This window comes from Leucoraja erinacea, chromosome 6 (assembly GCF_028641065.1).
Source record: "Leucoraja erinacea ecotype New England chromosome 6, Leri_hhj_1, whole genome shotgun sequence".
Classification (NCBI taxonomy): Eukaryota; Metazoa; Chordata; class Chondrichthyes; order Rajiformes; family Rajidae; genus Leucoraja; species Leucoraja erinaceus.
In genome coordinates, this window is record NC_073382.1 from 59,405,501 (window position 1) to 59,425,144 (window position 19,644).

General features: G+C 38.6%; 1 protein-coding gene across 2 annotated transcripts; it reads left to right on the top strand.

The window, feature by feature from the left end:
* The first annotated feature begins 110 nt into the window (after nucleotides 1-110).
* On the top strand, nucleotides 111-19,554 carry mitd1 (MIT, microtubule interacting and transport, domain containing 1). Of its 2 annotated transcripts, XM_055637180.1 has the most exons (8): nucleotides 115-758; nucleotides 1,999-2,154; nucleotides 3,953-4,054; nucleotides 10,394-10,530; nucleotides 10,903-10,986; nucleotides 11,765-11,880; nucleotides 13,374-13,434; nucleotides 17,744-19,554. In XM_055637180.1, exons 2-8 carry the CDS (start codon nucleotides 2,010-2,012, stop codon nucleotides 17,837-17,839), a joined length of 741 nt encoding a protein of 246 aa, XP_055493155.1. In that variant the 5' UTR covers nucleotides 115-758; nucleotides 1,999-2,009; the 3' UTR covers nucleotides 17,840-19,554. The 2 variants fall into 2 exon arrangements, with proteins under 2 accessions (XP_055493156.1, XP_055493155.1); XM_055637181.1 differs by lacking the exon at nucleotides 10,394-10,530 and having other exon boundaries at nucleotides 111-758; nucleotides 3,953-4,080.
* Nucleotides 19,555-19,644: the final 90 nt, after the last annotated feature.

The window sequence follows — 19,644 nt, forward strand, 5'->3', positions numbered from 1 at the left end:
CCCCGACCTCATCATACGTCAGTGAAGCATAGGCCCCTCCCCTACTTATGCGTCACTCCGACATAGGCCCCGCCCTCTTCACACGTCACTGATGCATTGTCCCGATCTGCTATAGGATATTTGGTCCCGATCCTACTGGTTCGTCACTTGCTGAAGAAGGGTCTCGACCCGAAACCTCGCCTATTTCCTTCGCTCCATAGATGCTGCCCAGATACTGCTCCACTAGTATCTTTGATGCCGCCTCACCCGCGGAGTTTCGCCAGCATTTTTGTCGACCGTCACTCAGACGTGGTCCTTGCCCCATCACACGTCACTCCAGCTTGGCCCCGCCCCGCCCCGCGGTCCCCTCAACCCCAGGCCCGAACCACATCCGCGATTGCTTTCCTTGCAACAGGTGCCGCTTGTCCCGCTGAGTGGCCCCAGCATTTTCCGTTTTTATTGTGTTTTAAACGTTCTCCTGGTCAAAACATCTCCGCGCACAGGCCCCACCCGGCTCACAGTCACAGCCGCCCTTGCCCCAGGCAGGTTCAACTCTCAGCAGCGACCGGCGTTTATAAACACTGTCTTCCTGCATTCTGGCCAGAATCGATCCTATTAGTGATATATTATTTTAACCCCGCCCCGCTCACTCCCAGCAATTATCCTTGTGCTACGATGCGATTACATTGCTATATTTTACGTGATCCCTGACACAAGCGACCACTAAGTGGCACTTTTCTGGCCTTTGGAAGGACAAGATCCTCGGGTATCGGGTGACAGTAAGTATCGGCGCAGGCGAAAGTAACGACGCGGGTGATGAATCAGACCGAGAGGAAAGAGATATCACAGGGATTAAATGGAGAAAACTGTTTCCGTGTGGAATCACAGAGTTACCAGTTGCAGAAAGTAATTAGAAACACGACTGACCGAATAACTGGGGAGAGGGAAGAACTGCAGAGTAGCCAAAGACATGGATTTTGAGAAGTAATTTCCTTTAAGCTTTTTACATCGCTGTTTCTTCCTGCATTGATCTGATAACTGGGATTTCTCGCCATCCATAGGAAATCTTGGTGTTACTATTTTACTATTAGTGAGACCGGTCCATTCTCATCTTCATTGTTTGGTCCTGAAATTTGGTTCAATTTCATCTGTGGGAGTTGAATTTATCGGCTATAGTTTTCTGTTCACTTACACTGTATTCCGATACTTGTACCTAATTTTGTAAACTTGGTCCAAATCGTCAACATAATATTTATTCCTAACTCTCTAACTCAGCCCTATTATACTCTCGTCTGGAGTTAACTTTGTTGTCAAAAAGTCAATATGAATTTATAAAGTGTAGTAATTGTCAAAATAGAAAATTATTTGAAGAGGTAAACATAGCAATTGCCAGGGGCATGTCTGTGGATGGTATTTAAATAGATTTCAAAATGCCATTTCACAAAGTCTATAATATGAGATGCTAAGCTAAGGTTCACAGTTTTATTCTAAACACCAAAAGAAAATGCAGATTTGAAAAAATAAATGTTTTGTACAACAGGCCACATCAAGCTCCCTCTCTATCTCCCATTATATTGCTGATCCCTCCCAAGTTTTCATGGATTCCTCCACTTGCCCATCTTCACCAGAATCAATCCCCACATCTAACCATCATTGTTTGCCTTATTGTGAAGAGATCCAATCCTGCTCTGTCACCTTTTTGTTGTTCCCCCGCCCTTGCTTCCCAACCATCATTGTACCTCAGATATTTCCACCCCATGTGCCCTCATGGTGAAGAAATAATATAGCATGATCAAACTTAAAGACATGAAAAGGAAGTTTATTTTCATTCAACCTCTTCCAATTAGATAGACACTCTTGATTTTATTAGAACAAGGTTTAGTGGCCAAAATATGTTTCTTAATGTGTCCAATAACATTAAACCCATGTTTATGAGGAAACATCTTGAGTTTTATTCTAATATCCAGTTAGCATTTATTGCTGTTTTAAATGTGTTTTATCAACTTCCATTAACTGTAGATTCAGCTGCCATGTCTCAGAGTGTGTTGGCAGGAATGGAGAACTCAGCCGTGACTGTGCTGAAGAGGGCGATCGAATTGGACAATGAATCCCGCTTGCCAGATGCATTGGTTTGTTATCAGGAAGGCATCCATCTTCTGATGGAAGTTCTGAAAGGTGATAAGCGTTAAAAGTTCTCTCTGTGATTTACTAGTTTATTCACTATTTTATAAATTGAATTCTAGAACCTTCAGAAAATAATTTCATTTCCCCATAGATATTACCTTAAGATATTTTCTTCTGTAATCCTTGGAACCTGTAACAATTATCAGTGAAATATCAGAAGGGTCCCAACCTGAAATGTCACCTTTCTATTTTATATTTCTATATTATTTCCTTCCGAGGATGAGTAAAGTTTTATCGTATGGTAAGTAATATTTTAAGCTATTTGATTGTTTTATTGGGCAAGTGTGCAGTGTTACTGAATCAGAATGGAAGATTGCAGTTTTAGGTTTTGGCCTGTAATGAATAAGCCTTTACATCAACTACAACAAATAAAAAGACAACAAATGGATAATTGTAGAGACAGAGATCTGCAGATGTTGTTTTACCAAAAAATACACACAAGTGCTGGAGTAACTCAGTGGGTCAGGGAGCATCTCCAGAGAACTTCAATTTTGGGTCGGGACCCTTCTACAGATATTTCATTGATAATTGTTCCAGTTTCCATGGATTACAGAGGAAAATATCTTCAGGATCTACTTCTGATCATTCACTGTGAAGTGAAACGTGCATATGTAGGACTCTGCTGAAGCACCTGCCCACACTTAGTGTGGATTCAAATAGTGTTACAGTGCTGACCATCTCCATAGAAGTAAACTTCAATCACCATTTTACACAGAATCAATGTGTTTAATGCATATTTATAGAGTTGTGATGATGTCTCCATGTCTTATATTGAATGTAACTTGCCAACACTTTGAACTCAAGTGAACATAATGTATTTAATGCTGTGTTGTAAAAGTAAATACGTTTACAATTCCTTAGTTATGAATAAAGTAGAAAGTAAAACAAATAATTATAAAAATTGTGTTTTTCACACGAACTATGTAAACTGAACATGAGCACTAACTCAGAAGCAGAAGAATAAATTACTTACAGAAAAATAATGCACAGAGCAAGTATGTGGAAACCAGGGACTGCAGATGCTGGTTTACAAAATAAAACAAAGTGCTTAGCGTGTCAGGCAGCATCTCTGCAGAACATGGATAGGTGATGTTTCGGGTCAGGACTCTTCTTCGTCTGACTTAGTGTGGACACAAGCAGTGAAATAGTGCTGACCATATCCACAGACGTAAACCTCTATGAAGGTTATATAGAGTTGCGTTCTTTTTGTACACTAATTTGATTGTTCTGTGTATAAAATCTATATTGGGGACAACTAAAGTATATTAGGCCCGAAAGCCCAAGACGTGAAACCAAATTCGATGGCTAATCTAAATAAAGCAGAAGCACATCAAGCACACCATAGGTACACATAAACCCTGTTTTCGGCCCAAAACGTTGCCTATTTCCTTCACCCCATAGAGTATGCTGCACCCGCTGAGTTTCTCCAGCATTTTTGTGTACCTTCGATTTTCCAGCATCTGCAGTTCCTTCTTAAAAACTAATTAACTGCACCACGTCTTGGGTTGGAAAACAAATACAAAATGCAGTTCAAGCAGATTGTAACGGTGATCCCAGCATTGGATGGTCTATGTTTAAAGTGAAAGCAGTCTTGTTTATATTGCCAAATTATTTTTCAGCTGTCTGTGATGAAAGAAATACCAGAGGGTTTCCAAAATCAACGTAGTGCATCTTAGCACGAGTCATTAAAGTAAAAAATTCACAAAAAAATAGAACCAGGATGCAAAACTATTATACGGTCATGTATAACATGATCGGCAGACGAATTAAGGATTTTTTCTTTTAACAGCTACAAAGGAAGAAGCTAAAAAAGTCCATTATCGAAAGAAGATAGCAGACTACATGGATCGAGCAGAAAAAATTAAAGAACAACTGAATGACCTCAAAGAAAGTAACTATTTTTGCAGTAATATTTTTGTAAGTTCCACATTTGGCATATTTTTTCATGTAAGATCTAATTATTAGAATACATTATTTTTGCTTCAAATTGTAAATGTTCCAAATGCTTCAGAAGTTAGAATAATAATTCAATTGTTTACTCTAATACTGCGCCATACAGAAAAGAAAAAAGCTGTATTAATTTCCTGGTCCAGGCTGATTTAACTGATCTCATCTGGGAAGGTACGAAATACAGTTACAATGACCCCTGGTGAAGGAAAGAAATAACCTATCAGCCATGTCACTGAGCAGTTAGCTGCATAAAAAATAAACATTATTATCAAGGAGGAGGATAATTGTCTAAGCTCACAGAAACAATGCTTGGAAACATAGAACATAGAAAAGTACAACACAGGAAAAAGCCATTCGACCCACATTGTATGCGTCAAACATGATGCCCAGATAAACTGCCTGCACATGATCGACACCCTTCATTCCCTGCACATCCATATACTTATCTTAAAAACCTCCTAAACGCCATATCTGTCTCCATTCCCACCTGGTGCATGTTCCAGGCACATAGCACTTAAAGAAAAAAACACACCCGCACATCTCCTTTAAACTTTGTCCTTTCACCCAGAGCCGGATTTACCTATAGGCTTTATAGGCTGAAGCCCAAGGCCTCAAATTCTAGGGGGCCTCCGGCCAAGGTGTTTTTTCCCCAGAGTAAAAAAAATTCCGAGGAAAAAAAGAAATCGGAGCGCAATCAGCGTTTCCACTTTGACGGAAAGTACCCGAAATTCTGGTTCCAGCCCGCTGGAAGTTTTGGAGGGGATAAAAGATTGCGACCGTCCGCGACTGCGCAGTTGGGGAAAGCCAGTGACGCTGTAGCGACGCAAAATGACGCCGTCTCTCTGCGCAGTGGGCCTGGGCGCGTTCAGATCTCCATTTGCACTCTACACAATCACCTCGATGACTCGTGTCTACTCTAGATATGTAGTGGAATATTGAGTTGCGGGAGTGCCCGTTTCGCTGGGCCGGGGGGGCTGCGGTGTCTGCGGCGCGGAGTCGGAGCCTTGCTGCCTGGGAGCGAGAGAGAGGAGGAAGGAGGGGGGTTGGGGGGACGTGAGGGGAGAGGGGGTTTGGAGAGACAGATGGGGCGGGAGAGAGAGGGGGAAGGAGAATGGGGAGAAGGAAAGGAGGATTATCTTTAGTGAGATTGCAAAATTAAGGTAGGTTTTAGAGCAATTATATTTTCTCCTCCGTATGAATAATATCAAACAATTGGAACTGCTTTCTATTCCTTGATAAATATACTGAAAAATATGAATTCCATAGTTTGCGACTTTTTGCATCATATTTTAATGTGCACACACTAACACAGTGGAACAGTAACAGGCAATCAAATCAACACACAAAACATTTTCTTTTTTTTTTCTTTCTTTTTTTTCTTTTATTATTTTTTTGAGCTTTAAAAAAGATAGAAATAAAAGAAGTAAGGAAAGTGAGAAAGAGTAGTGAAGGTGCAGGAAAGTGTTGGGAAAAGAAAGCCCATTAAAAAAGGAGTTAGAGAAAGTTAAGAAATCGACCCTAGAAAAGAAAGAAAGAGTAACAATCGCTCTATTATTTTAAAAAAACTCCGCAAAAAGGGATATACCAACCGTATTTTTCACCCCCCGTTACCAGATCCTGGCACCATTTATTTTTTAAATTATTATTGCACCTTATGCTTGTAATAAGTCCATAAATGCAGATCACGTCTTTTGAAAGTGGTCTGCTTTGCCTGCTAGGAGGAGTCTCATCTCTTCCAGATGTAATGTTTCGAACATGTTTGAAATCCACATTTTTATTGTTGGTATAGGAGCGTTTTTCCAGAATTTGAGTACAGGTGAACAACCTTTTATCCGAAAGCCTTGGGACCAGACACTTCTCGGATTTCGGAATTTTTCGGATGTCGGAATGGAAGATTTTTAGCGTAGATTAGATAGGTAGCGCGGGCGGCTTGGAAAGTCTGGAGCGGCTGCCTCCTCCCCGGAGACCGGGGAATCATTGTAAATCATTGCTTAAATGTTAGTCAGTTAGTTTGGAGGGCTTTTATGTGGTGAAGGGGGGGGGGGAGGTGAAGGGGGAAACTTTAATTCTTAGTCCCCTACCTGGACGGAGAGGCGGGGAGCGGGCAATGCCTTTCCGGGTCGCCGTGCCGTTAGCTGCGGAGCGCTGTGGCCGCCGACTCGCAACATCGTGGGGCTGCGGGCGTCCGGCCGAGAGCGGCGCCGGTTGGAGCTCAGACCCCGGCGAAATCGGTCCTTGGCCCCGCAGCCCCAGCTCCGCCATGTTGGGAGTCGGCGGCGGCGCAGCGCTGGGATACCAGCGGGGAGCGGGCAATGCCTTTCCGGGTTGCCGTGCGGTAAGCTTCCAAGCGCTGTGGCCGCGGACTCCCAACATCGCGGAGCTGGGGCTGCGTGCGCCGGCCGCGGGCGGCACTGGATTTGGAGCGCCGCGGAGCCAGGGATCGAGTATTAAAGTTCTCTGGAGAATTAAAGTTTTCCCCTTCACCCGCCCCCCCATAAAAGCCCTCCAAACTAACTGACTAACATTTAAGCAATGATTTACAGATGTTTAAGTGTCTCCCCGGTCTCCGGGGAGGAGGCAGCCGCTACAGTAGTACAGACCTGGGTTGACCGTGGGTCGTTTCGGGTCAAGTTTGGCGCCAAACGCGAGCATTGGTGTGTAGACGACATCCTGGAAAAAATGTCCAGGTTTCGGAGCTTTTCGGTTTACAGAATTTCGGATGAAAGGTTGTGCACCTGTATAAGCTTTTTTCCCATTATTAGCCCGTAATTAAGTAAATTCTTTTGAACATTTTCTAATAAAAGGTTTTATTTACTGCAAAAATGTACAGTATTTTATTTGCAGTGTTTGCATTCTCTATAACATTTTACAAAACATTTTACAGTACAGCTTGATTATTAAAACAAGGTCAACTTCAATTCTTGATTTTAAAAAATGTGTACAACAATGACCCCAATCATCCCATTCCATCCACTTGTTACTCTTGACTCAACCAAAATTATTTCTGAAATATTGGTCATAAATTTAGTGCAAAAATGCTCCAAAATAAGGCTCAGAATGCACCAGAGAGCATCTAAAATCCTAGAGCTTCCAGAGCCCGCTTAAGGGCCCTGGATCCCGGCCGCAAGGGACTTTCAGTTTTGCGCTTGTGATATGCACTGCGTGCACTTATTTCACATAAAACTTTTGTAATCCTGCCTTTATGAAAAGCTTCGTATGGGCCTGGTGTATAATATTTTTGACACAGTTATAGGCCTTTCTTACATATGCAGTCACAACGCACTGTAATCTCTAAACACCACTTCAGTAATTTTCCTTGCCCTCCATTTCAGAATAATAGTGTTTTAGGCTGATAACTCGAAACTAGCACTGGCAATAAGTATATAAATAAAAAGCGCAGCTTTCCAGCCGCTTATCGTATTGGCCACTCTCGGTTGCACATCAGTGTCAATCTGGTGGACTCTTCCATCTTCCTCTAGTCATGGGGGTGGGGGATTGGGAAGGGCCTCACAAGTGGAATAGCCTAGGGCCTCTCTTCATCTAAATCCGGCATTGCTTTCACCTTACAGCTATGCTTTCTAGTCTTTCACCATTTCACCTTGAGAAAAGGGTTCTGACTGTCTACCTTATCAATGCCTCTCATACTTTTATACACTTCTTTCAGGTCTCCGCTCAACCTCCAGCATTCTAGAGAAAATAATCCAAGTTTGCCAACATCTCCTTGTAGCTAATACCCTCTAATCCCACGAGACAGTTTTCTGGTAAAGCTCTTCTGAACCCTCTCCAAAGTCTCCACATCCTTCCTGCAATGGGTTACTTACTATTCCTTCTAAACACTTTTTAGTTTGGGGGGGGTGAGAGGGTGATAAAGTGACAGAAACAAACACCCGGATAATGTTACAGTATCAGGTGATATAATTATATCAACGTCTCAACACCCTTAATGATGATATATTAGTGATCAATGCAATGTTCGAAATAAATCCTCCTCACCATAGAAAGTAACATAAATATTTCAATGGAATCTTCTTGGGTTTGTTTCATACAGTTTAAGAATAGTGTTCTTATAGAAGCATAGAGGGACAGGAGGAGTTTAACTACTAACTACCTTAATAATAAAGCTATTTAAAGCCCACACATTTACATATTTTTCCTCGTGAATGCATCTTTGTTATTTGCCTCAGCTACTCCCGTGAAAGCAAGTTCCACATTCACATGAGGTCATCAATTCTATCATATTAATGTTGGCAAAATTTTGATTTATTAACTCTTTCTTTCCAGTTTTCTGCTTGTAATATATGGACCTAAATACTTATCCTGGTAATTTTTAAATGTGCTGAGCATTACAGCTTTCTCCGGCCTTATAATCAGCAAGTTTCAGATCACGGTATTTGGGTATAAAAGTTAAAATCCTCCATATCCCTCTAACCCTTTAACCAATTAATTAAATCTCTTTACCAATTTCTTGTTCAACATTCCTGTTATTATCTGGCTCTTTCATAATTCAACCAAATCAAATCTCCACAGTTTCTTTTAATCCAAAGAAAGCATCTCTGTACTATGGTTGTCAGAGCATTCCAGTAAAAAAGGGATAGGTTATGGGTGGGGCTAAAAGCCTTGCTGTTTAACATGAGATCTTTGGTATGGAACAAAGGGCCAAATGTTCCCTCTAACTATACACTATTAATCTTGTACGTTGATGAGATTAAGAAAGTGAAAGAGGAATAAGAAAACGTAATACAATATCCACCAGTTACACATCCTAAAGGGTTGTGAACGCTATGGTCACAAGACATAGGAAAGCAAGAATGTGTTACCAGAGCAGAGTTGTGGTAAGTTGACCACCCTCCTCTTATCTTGTCTCAGCTAATGAAGGCAAGTATTTCAGTTGCTACTAATCCACCTTCTATATTTCTTCCTGCTATTGGAATGCTGGAAACATTCCATTTGTCATTCCTCAGCCCACTTGCCAACTGATCTCGCTGTGATTCTTGGTAACTATTGTCACTGTCTAAGATGCCATCTATTTTAATGCCTTGTCACCCATTCAGCCACATTTTCTAATATCTATAATATCCTCTATAATGTCAGTCTTCTGAGCTCCATGGAATAAAGTGCTAGCTTGCCCAACCGTTTCCTCTAGCTCAGGTCTTCGAGTCCTGGCAGCATCCTCATAAATCTTTTCTGCACTATTCCCAGCTTAATGGCATCTTTCCTATAGCATAACTGACCACAATGCTCTAAGAACAATCACCTAAACCTTCCTATTATTGGAAATGTGTTCTAATATGGGGAGAAAATGCAGCTGTTTGTTAAAATTGAATAAAGGTTTCAGAGGGCATTTTTCATGACTAGTTACAGCTGATCATCATGTGGGGTTGCAATTGCATCCAGTGCAGGAAGTCCTTTTCTAAAGAACATTAATAAATTAATAGCTATTTTTTAATGATAAAGGTTTCTATTATATTTTAATGTAAAATGTTTTTTTTAATTTTAAAACAAATATGCTAACTGTGGCGTCACCTGATGGTCAGACCACTTACGGTCGAACCCGTGTCAGTGGTTATGAGGGCTGTCATGTGACGTCATTGGTTAAGGGGAGTGTCCTAGTACTTAAGCAGATCTCACCTGAAGATCACAAGTCGACAGGTAGCTGAGCTAGAGACAACATCCTTGCTCAGCTGCAGCAGCAATGAGAATTTGTTAGAGGACCAAATGTATGTATTTCAAACCTATTATGTCTGAATAAAGCAACTGTTTATTCACCACGTTTGGTGCTGCAACATAACTGCCATTTGCGTTCTTGGGATATAAAAATCTTTATCAAGAGAGCTGGACTGAATAAGTAGTTATCTCATGAAATGATGGAAGATTTGTTACCTCAGATTTAAAAAAAATCAGTTTTCTTCCTGATAATTAATGAATTCTTAAACATGTACAGTTAATTATAATAAATCAGCATAAATGTTTTATTTTTCTCTGAATAAGATAAACCAATTCATCTTAAAACTTAAACTGCTATAAAGAATTGAACCTGAAATACACAATTAGAAATTGTTCTGTGCACAAACAATTGCTTAAAGTTAATATTATTTTATTTATAATATTATTGCCTTCAAGTGCCATTGTGTTCCTGTGGTTTAATATTTCCTCTTAACAAATGAAGTGATGCAGAATTTTAAAATTCTAAATTAAAAAAGATGTGCAATAATTATAATCCCAAAGTTCTGACTAAAATATTATGAAGGTGTATATAAACTTACTAATTTCTGCATTTTAGAAGGAAAATACCACGAACAGATCAAAATTCCAGATGATGCTACGGGGTTTTGTTATGAAAAATTGTTCAAACCATACTTGGATTCATTTGTTACTGAGGTCTGGGTGGAAGATCCATATATCAGGCATGTTCACCAGGTGATAATTATTCCACTGCGCTATTGGAATGCTTTGTTGATTGGTTTTGCCTTAATTTGTAAACAAGATCACTGATTTTATTTTTATTAATTGACAAACTACTTTCATGACAATGGGTGTTCAGAAAAGTTATTGTTGGTATTACAGTTTTCCCCACATTTACCAGACATTAAGATTATATAGGCAAATGTAATTGACAATGTTATCTCAATTACTGTTAAATGAAAGCAATTGAAGTTTCCTATTGTTGAATACCAGTCCCTATTCAAATATGTTGAGATAATGAAGTGAATTTGTATACTGTAACACACCAATAATGCAAAACAAATAACAACCTATAAAAACGATACTAATTTTATACCTTTTTTTAAGGTGTACAACTTCTTGAAATTCTGCGAGATGCTTGTAAAAGGACCTTGCAGTGTGAAAACTATCCATCTGCTGACTTCACTTGATGTATGTGATTTACAGTGAATCATCATATTACTGTTAGAAGGCCAGATTGTTCATTGCAAGGCAGTAACAAATTCAGTATAAGAACTAAAGCTAGAATGCTGCATATACATTATTAAAAGTGTTAATAATACCAACATGGAGTTGAACAATTCATTTACTGTATATTCAAAGTGCCTCCTGGTTTTTGGAATCAGATGTTCACACTAATAAATTTTTTGGATATACTTCTATGTTGAAATAGCTAAAGTTATGATGTGCATAATGTGAAATTTCCTAAGGGGTAAAATTTCAGCAGTGAAGAATTGGCAGTGGACATTTAGCTGTGTTTTTTTAGAGATACACAGCTGTCAGTAGACCCAAGAACACATCTTGTCCTTTAACCATACTCTGTAAACTCCCCCAAGTTAAATAGCCCTTTACCCAGTCATTAAACTACCCGAAAGCCTGGACATCATTCAAAAAGTTTTAAATATAGTTTGCATAATTAATATGACAGTAGGAGCACCTTACCTATCTTTGTATGTTTCCTATCGGCCAATTTTATAAGGGATAGAATCTTACAGCAGATTGTTCATGTCTTCAGTTATGGTGTATGAATACCGTAAAAGGAAGAAAAAATGTCTTAAGGAGATGCCAAAAATTATTGGATAGTTATATTCATATGATTTTAAGTTTGATTTATAGGAAACTTGCACACTGTATTGCTGATGATATTTCTACCACATTTATAGTTAGAAAATTTGATACATCTTTTATTTCACCATTCTATTCAATTTAGAATGCTGGTAATGTGCAGCAGACCAGCGGCCTAGAGGAAATAAAACAGTCATTGCAGAGGTACAATATAACGTTGGAGGTGAAATACTCCCCTTCAATACACGATCGAGAAATCAGGTAACTTAGATGTAGAGGTTTTTTTAAGCTTGAGATATTACTAATTTATCGTTTCTAGTGTTATTTAGCCTTTGTCCGCAGGTTTTGTTCACTGATCTTAGCATTCTTTATTTGTCATTTGAGACAATGGTGAAAGCATTCTGCATTTGTACCTTCAAAGTGGCTACTAACATCTAGATTTGTGTAAGAGTAATTAAAACGTTGGTCCTGCCTTTTCCTCTTTTTAACACAAATTTGCATTTATATAGCATTTGACATAAAATGAAAATAAAATTATGCAATATGGTAAAATGGATTGTTCAGTTTAATACTGTCACATGTACAGAGGGAAAGTGAAAAGCTTTAGTTTGTGTTCTATCCAGTCAAAGACTATACACGATTACAATCGAGCAGTCTACAGCGTGCTCATTGTATTAGATTAAAAGCTGATGGAATTAGATTTCCAAATGACTTTTACAAAGAAATTAGGTACTATAAAAAAGTGTCATGGGCGTAGTAGAAAAGTGAAATTAACTGGTTTGCTTAATGATGAAGAGAATTTGATGGACCAAATGTTTTCCTGCAATATTGCACTATTGTAGAGTCCAATATACATTATGTATCTACAAAGACGTAGCTACTATGATTCAACCTTTTATCCATTCAGAAACCATAGCTGCCATCTAGAAGGCATGCAAAAAATTAACACCCACTACATCAGCTGACGTTGTATTCCAAAGGCTGAAACGGGAAAATAGGAGCACTATTTATTCCTTTTAATCGTGTATGGACCACATATCAGATCATTTTAGTAAACAGTAAAATACAAAGAAAGTCAGACAGATATAAAAAATATGTAGCAGGTCAGGCATGGATTAAGAAACAATGTTAACATTTCAGATTGATTACGTATGTGCAATACATTATGATGAAAGGTCATAACCTGAAGCTTTAATCTTAGTTCATTCTACAACATGCTCACAGTCTTATGCGTTTCATTAGTTTCAGTTTTTACAATTATGTAAATAGACTAAGGTTCTTCAAACTCTCCAATGGATACAAAACCATTCAGAGTACTGATATGTTCTGACCAATCTGTAACCTTATTTAGTTACCTTAATACATTGATTTTAGCTAATTTTCTCTACATTAAATAGATTTTTCATTTCTGTGCAAGTAATAACTAGATGTAATCCACATGTTGCTTCCATTCTTCCTAATCCCTTCAAGCTTTTACACTGAAATGAGAACATACTAAAAGTTAAATGTCCCAAACTATGAATTAGAGAAATGTAAAACTGCTTCAATAGAACGTGAATGGTATATTTACAGATGCTTCTTGGTTCTATTTTTTGGCGATAAAACCTTTTTTACAACTAATTTTTAACATTCTTGTGCAAATTACTATATTGCTATAATCTTCATGAGAACATTAATTTATGTTTTGCATTTCATTTTAGAAAACTGCCTTTTTTAAAATATGTTTGTAATTGTAACATTTTAATTCATGACAGATTCAACAATGGGTGGATAATCAAGATTGGAAGAGGATTAGATTACTTTAAAAAAACACAGGTTTGTTTTTTGAAGGATGAGATAATTCTACACCATCAGAGATGAAATTGTGAAAAACGTAACAGGTGGTTTAGTTACAACAACTTTTGTTTATTGTCCCCTTATAATGTCCCCATTTTCCTGCTGCATCCAGTGCAGCCACAGAAGATTAGCAGCAAGAAAGCAAAGTTCCTGGAGGAGTAGCTTTGCCTTCTCTGCAGACTTATTTCTGGTTGCTTTTGAGATGATTGGTGTGATTTCATGTCCCATGATAGATTGGAAGAAAACTCATTCTCCAGTTGTACCTTGATGTTCATTACTAACAAGACCGTAATGGCAGCAGGTCAGGTAATGGTCAGAAACATGGAGTAAGGGAAATCTGAATATAACCTGATCATAAAATGTTTGAATTATCAATATGCACTCTTGAAAGTAATGGGCCTGTCCCACTTAGGTGGCTTTTTAGGCGACTGCAGGAGACTATGCAGTCACCACATGTTCATGGCTAGTTGCCGGGGAGTCATCTTCATGGTCGCGAGGAGTTCCTGCATTCTGGGAACTAGTCGCGGCCTCATTATGGTCACCGCGAATATTTCAACATGTTGAATGAAGCCGCCATGGAGAGTAGCGAGAGTTCTCGTGCCGTAGGTGGGCCGCCAAGAGGCCCTAATGGGTTGCCAGGAGGTCGAAGATTCTCGGAGGTTCTTGTAGGTTGTCACTGGTGCTGACCGGTGAATTTCATTGGCTCATTGGGGGAAAAAAAGGTAAGCAGTAGTTTTCAGAACCAAGGATAACCGACCGGTAATGTTAAATGTTCGCCGAGTTTCACAACTGTATATCTCTGGCTTATTAAAAGTTGTCTCCATTCCTTCTCCCCCCGCCCCCCTTTTTAAAGAACTTACCGTACACTGTGCTAGCCGTCTTAATTACAGCGCCAACCTTCCTGTTCATCGCGGTGTGTGTCTGTAACACCTTGGCTTTGCACCGCCTGCATAACGGGCTGGTGAAGGAAGATGTGTGTGTCTGTGTGTAGTTGCATCGTTCCAGTTGCTTACAATCAGAATCAGATTTTATTCGGCAAGTATGTTTTGCAACATACGAGGAATTTCACTGCCAGGTCAGTCATACAATTAAAAGCAACACATCAAAAACACATTTAACATGAACATCCACCACAGTGACCCTTACACATTCCTCACTGTGATGGAAGGCGAAATAAAGTTTAAGTCTCTTCCTTTTGTTCTTCCTCGGTCGGGGGCCTCGAGCCCTCCATTCGGGCCCTCCGCGTCGAGGCGTTCAGCTCCCACATCGGGGGGGATGTCAGCTCCCCCGCGCCGGGCGATCAAACCTCGCGTCGGGGCTGGACGAACCTTCTGCGGCGTTGGAGCTCCCGACTCGGCCTCTACCGAAACTGCGAGCCCTTGATGTAAGTCCGCAGGCCGCGGTGGGAGCGATCCCAGGCAAGGGATCCCAGCCACTCCGATCTTAAGTTTGCTCCCCGCTGTGGGGCACACGACAGTCCGAGGCGGCTCCCAGCTCCAGCGATGGTAGACCGCAGAGCCTGGAGAAAGTGATCTGAAAATTGATCACATCTCCGGGAGGGTAAGAACTTGAAAAAAAGTTACACCGATTTCCCCCCCGCCCACCCACATAAAATAAACCGAAGAACATAAAATAACTTTTAACAGATGCTAAAAATAACAAAACTGTGAAAAAACGAACAGACTGCTGGCAGGGCTGGCCATCTCCCCGATGCCCCTGGTGATCAACGTTCCAGTTGCTGGGACAGGCCCATCCTAAAATGTTTGAATTATCAATGTGCACTTTTTAAAGTAAGGGTCTCTTGCAGCATTACAAAATATAACTACTTCAGTAGATTGCTCTTTGCTTTATTCATCTATTAATTATACACATAGAATAAACATTAAACATCTAATTAATCAAAGTCTTTCATCGTATTTTCTTCTGTTGAAAATTGTTCAGCATATCCTAAATTGTGCTATGTCTCCCTGGCTTCCAAGTGAGAGGAATATTTTACGCTACAATTACTGCCTTTGTTGATCCAGTTAACTGTTAAAAGTCTGTATTACTTTCATGGCTTAATTTATTTAAGTTGGTTTTGAATAGTCTTTACTATTAATGTAACATGGCGGACAGGCGATGTAAATTTGCTTTCTTAAAGTTATATTTTGATCACAATTTAAGTCATTGCTGTATGACCTGATTGACTCAGTGCCAATAATATTCCCTTGGGCTGTGAGGTTGTTCTTTTATGGAGGGATGAAGCTCCCTCTTTCAATCTTATGTAGTAAGCAAACTCTTGAATCGGTGAATTAATATGCAATAAGAAGCTATTTCAGCAAAAATTAAACTGCTGGAACAGTGCGTGTTAAGTAGTATCTGTGAAGGCAAAGGAATATTCGGTGTTTTGGGTTCAGACCCTGCATCAGGGCAAAATTCAGAGAAAAAAATAGCTAATATGCAGGGTGAGGGGCCAGAGGGGAATCCCTTCCCATCCAAACCACCCTTTCCCCAGGTACTTTTCCCTGCAACCGTAGGAGATGCAACACCTGTCCCTATACCTCTTCCCTCAACTCTGTCCAAGGACCCCGAAAGTCCTTTCAGGTGAGGCAGAGGTTCACTTGCACCTCCTCCAGCCTTATCTACTGTATCCACGGTTCCAGGTGTGGACTCAACGCAAATTAGAGGAACGGCACCTTATATTTCGTTTGGGCAGCTTACAACTCAGCAGTATGAATATTGACTTCTTTAACTTCAAGGAATCCTTGCTGTCCCTCTCTCTCCATTCCTCCCCCAACCTAGTTTCATTGTTTTCCAGATTAAATTTTACTCATTGTAGGTATGTTACAAAACCTACCTGAATCGTGGCTGAGCATCTGCCCTACCCCATGTGCGCGATTTTGCCGCTGTTTAGAGGGGGCGGGTTTAAAACGCGATTTTTACTAGGCTGTTGCAATCGAAAATGTTCAGCCTAGTAAATCATTAACTATAAATCGCTGAAAGACCCCGTCGCAAAAGGTATTATTAGTTTTTATGGCCTTGTATAATAGTTATAGTAGTTTAAAAATCACTCTTGTCAACCCGCAACCTCTCGCAGCCCCAGGGTTTTATAAAGCAAACAATTAAAGGTATGTACCTTATTTTTACATTAAATGGGGCTTGTATATAACCCTGTATATAAAGTTTTCTATAGCAAATAGTTCATTTTGGGCTCTTTATAATCCGCAGTATTTTTCTGGGCATTTGGGGGCACAAATCCAGCGCAATGTGAACGTTCTAAACCAGCGCGTTCACAGGAACCCACTAGAAAGCCGATTTAAATTGACTTTAATTTACAGCAATTGAACACTAAAGTCCTTCCATTTGGCCTATAAATTGATGTAAATGAGATTTAAAAATCATGTTTTATTGTGAATTATTTGTGAATATTATTTGGACACTTGGGCTATTTAAAAATGTTAATCATTTATTATGAAATGGATAGATGTTTAGATCTAGTAATTGAAGCTTGAAATTAGCTACAATTGGGTAACTAACTAATTATATGCTTTAATTTCAGGTCATCCAAATAAGATTATTTCATATTTGTTTCAGAATGCTTCAATCTATAATAACTGAAATTTTCATTCAGTTCTCTTAATTTTTAAGAAGGTTATGGGCTTTTGACTGTCCACGATCACAGCTTTTTTGTTATGTCCATAGAAAATCAATAGGGAACAAGATGCTAATTTCCGAGTATGAAAATGGCCATAACTCTTTTATTACTTGAGATATGAAAGTGAATTAGGTGTCAAATTAAACTTATTGTTATGCTTTATCTGATGGGATAAATTGATGACTTGATTTTTTAAATCTCAAAATTTTGTAACATTGCTACTGATTGTATGCTTCGTTGTCACCTCCCCCTCAACTAACAATGATCCATTCTACAATTTCTTGATCATCGTCCCCTTTGATCTCTCGTTTTCACACCTTACTCTTCCATATCTTTAACTCCCTCGCTCCTGACTGTCTGAAGAAGGGCCTCGACCCAAAATGTCACCCATTCCTTCTCTCCTGTCCCGCTGAGTTACTCCAGCATTTTGTGTCTATCTTAGGTTACAATTCATACACAACATGAACGTTTATGGATGCAGCTTTCAATATTTCTGTATAAGCTGGCAGTCATACACATGAAAAATTCAACCGAGAGGTCAAAATATAAATTAGGAAGTCCAAACTATATCAGTAGTGTACTGTAAAATATGTGTTTCACTTTTTTTTAATGACATAAACAATGCTCCCAATCATTTTCATCTTTTGTCTCCAGAGCCGATTTTCCATTGGTTACTGTGATTTTGACCTGAGACATTGTCACGAAACTACAGTAGACATTTTCCACGTCAAGCATACAAAGAATACATAGCTTGGAGCAATGACGATTCAGATTATTTTATTACTATTATGTTATGTCACTGATAATTTAGATATTTTGTAATAAAGTTACTATTACTTGAATGCTTGGCACACTGAACTTGAGTGTTATCAAAAATAAACTGAAAATACTAAACCTAACAATTCAGCAGGGTTTTTTAAAAATGTTTAATATTTTGGTATACAATTGTTTTTTTGTTACAGCCCCATGTTAACTTCAGTGTATGACTTCTATATACACAGTGCAGGACCAGTAAGGTAGAGAACAATACATTTTAATAAGGGGTACTGGGTTACAACAATGCTGGAAATTAACTACATGCTGTTCCTCATCCGAAGCATGAATTTCATTTGATATACATTCCCATGTCAGCTTCACACCACTTGCACCATACAAAAATATTAAATACATATTCAATTAGTTTACTTCATACATGCTGTGACTTAAAAGTAATAATAATGCCCACAATTTATATTCTGTCAGGTCTTCAAAAGGTTCATAAGTGGCCTGTATTCTCTTTACCACCCAAGATTGCTGTATTGTCAGTTTAATTTTCCATGTATCGATTTCTAATAACAACAGTAAACATATCTACATAAACTTCATTTTTCTGTATGGGAAAAAAATGAACGTGGACACTTACGATTTTGAAAAATCAGATTGGTATGAGAGTCATTACCAATAGCTTTTAAAACAATTTTAACGAGAGTACTGGTTCATACCTCAATGTAGACTTGTAAATTCAAAGGTAAATTGTTTAAACCAGGCTAAGAAAATACATTTGTGATTTTCCAAGTGGCCTTTGAGTTAAAGCTTCTATATACAAAATCCTATTTTTATTTTTATCAATCATTTGTCCAGAGAAAAATAACATACAAATGCTGAGACAAAAACCTACCATTTAAAAAAAAAAGTAGTAAGAAGTCAGGATGTCACACATATTTTAAGCAGTCCTTGAAAAATTAAGTTTAATTCAAAAGTGCCAATACTTTAGCAATGTTTATGCAATTCCTACTATAACCAAAAGCTCTGCAATAGCAGCTCATCAATACTTAAAGTTAGCAGAGGCATAGCCACAACAAAAAGTTTTTAATCCATATTACTGAAGCTAGAGTATAGATATTTAACAGAATATGCAAAAGCCATCATGATCAAACAGTCGGAAACAAATGCAGGAAAGCTACCAGAAAAGACCAGCCTCTTCAAAGCTCTGCAATGATCAGCCCAGAGAGCAATTCATAGCATGCTATTTTAATCACTATTAACTACATGTTCATTCTCACTGGGAATATTACACAAGTATAATGAGGCCCAACAAATCAGTTAGATTATCACTTTAATGCTTAAAGCAAATTGCACCTCTGTATTGCAATTTTTCTATACAAAGTGTATACAGTACCATATAAAGTCTATACAGTACTGCATCATGGGTATTAAGAAATATACTAATTTGTTCAGAATAAATTGTGAAAATTACTGTGTACAAACCTTGGGATTTATGAAACTCTTCAACCGAAGCATGATGCTTAATATTTATGTATTTCTTTTAAAATTAAAACAATAAGTGTATTATTAGAAGTTTTATTTTCAAGGCTATACATTTCTTTTGAAACGTGTTGAACAATATAAAAAATGCATTGTGAAATTATACAATACTATAATAATTGTAAATGCTGGGGCAAAAATAAAGCATTGGAATTTGCTAATATCATAAAATAAACTTATTACAGATTATATCATTAAGCTCTTATTCAAAGACAAGTTTAGTAAATGCAGCAACCTTGAACTTAAAGTGC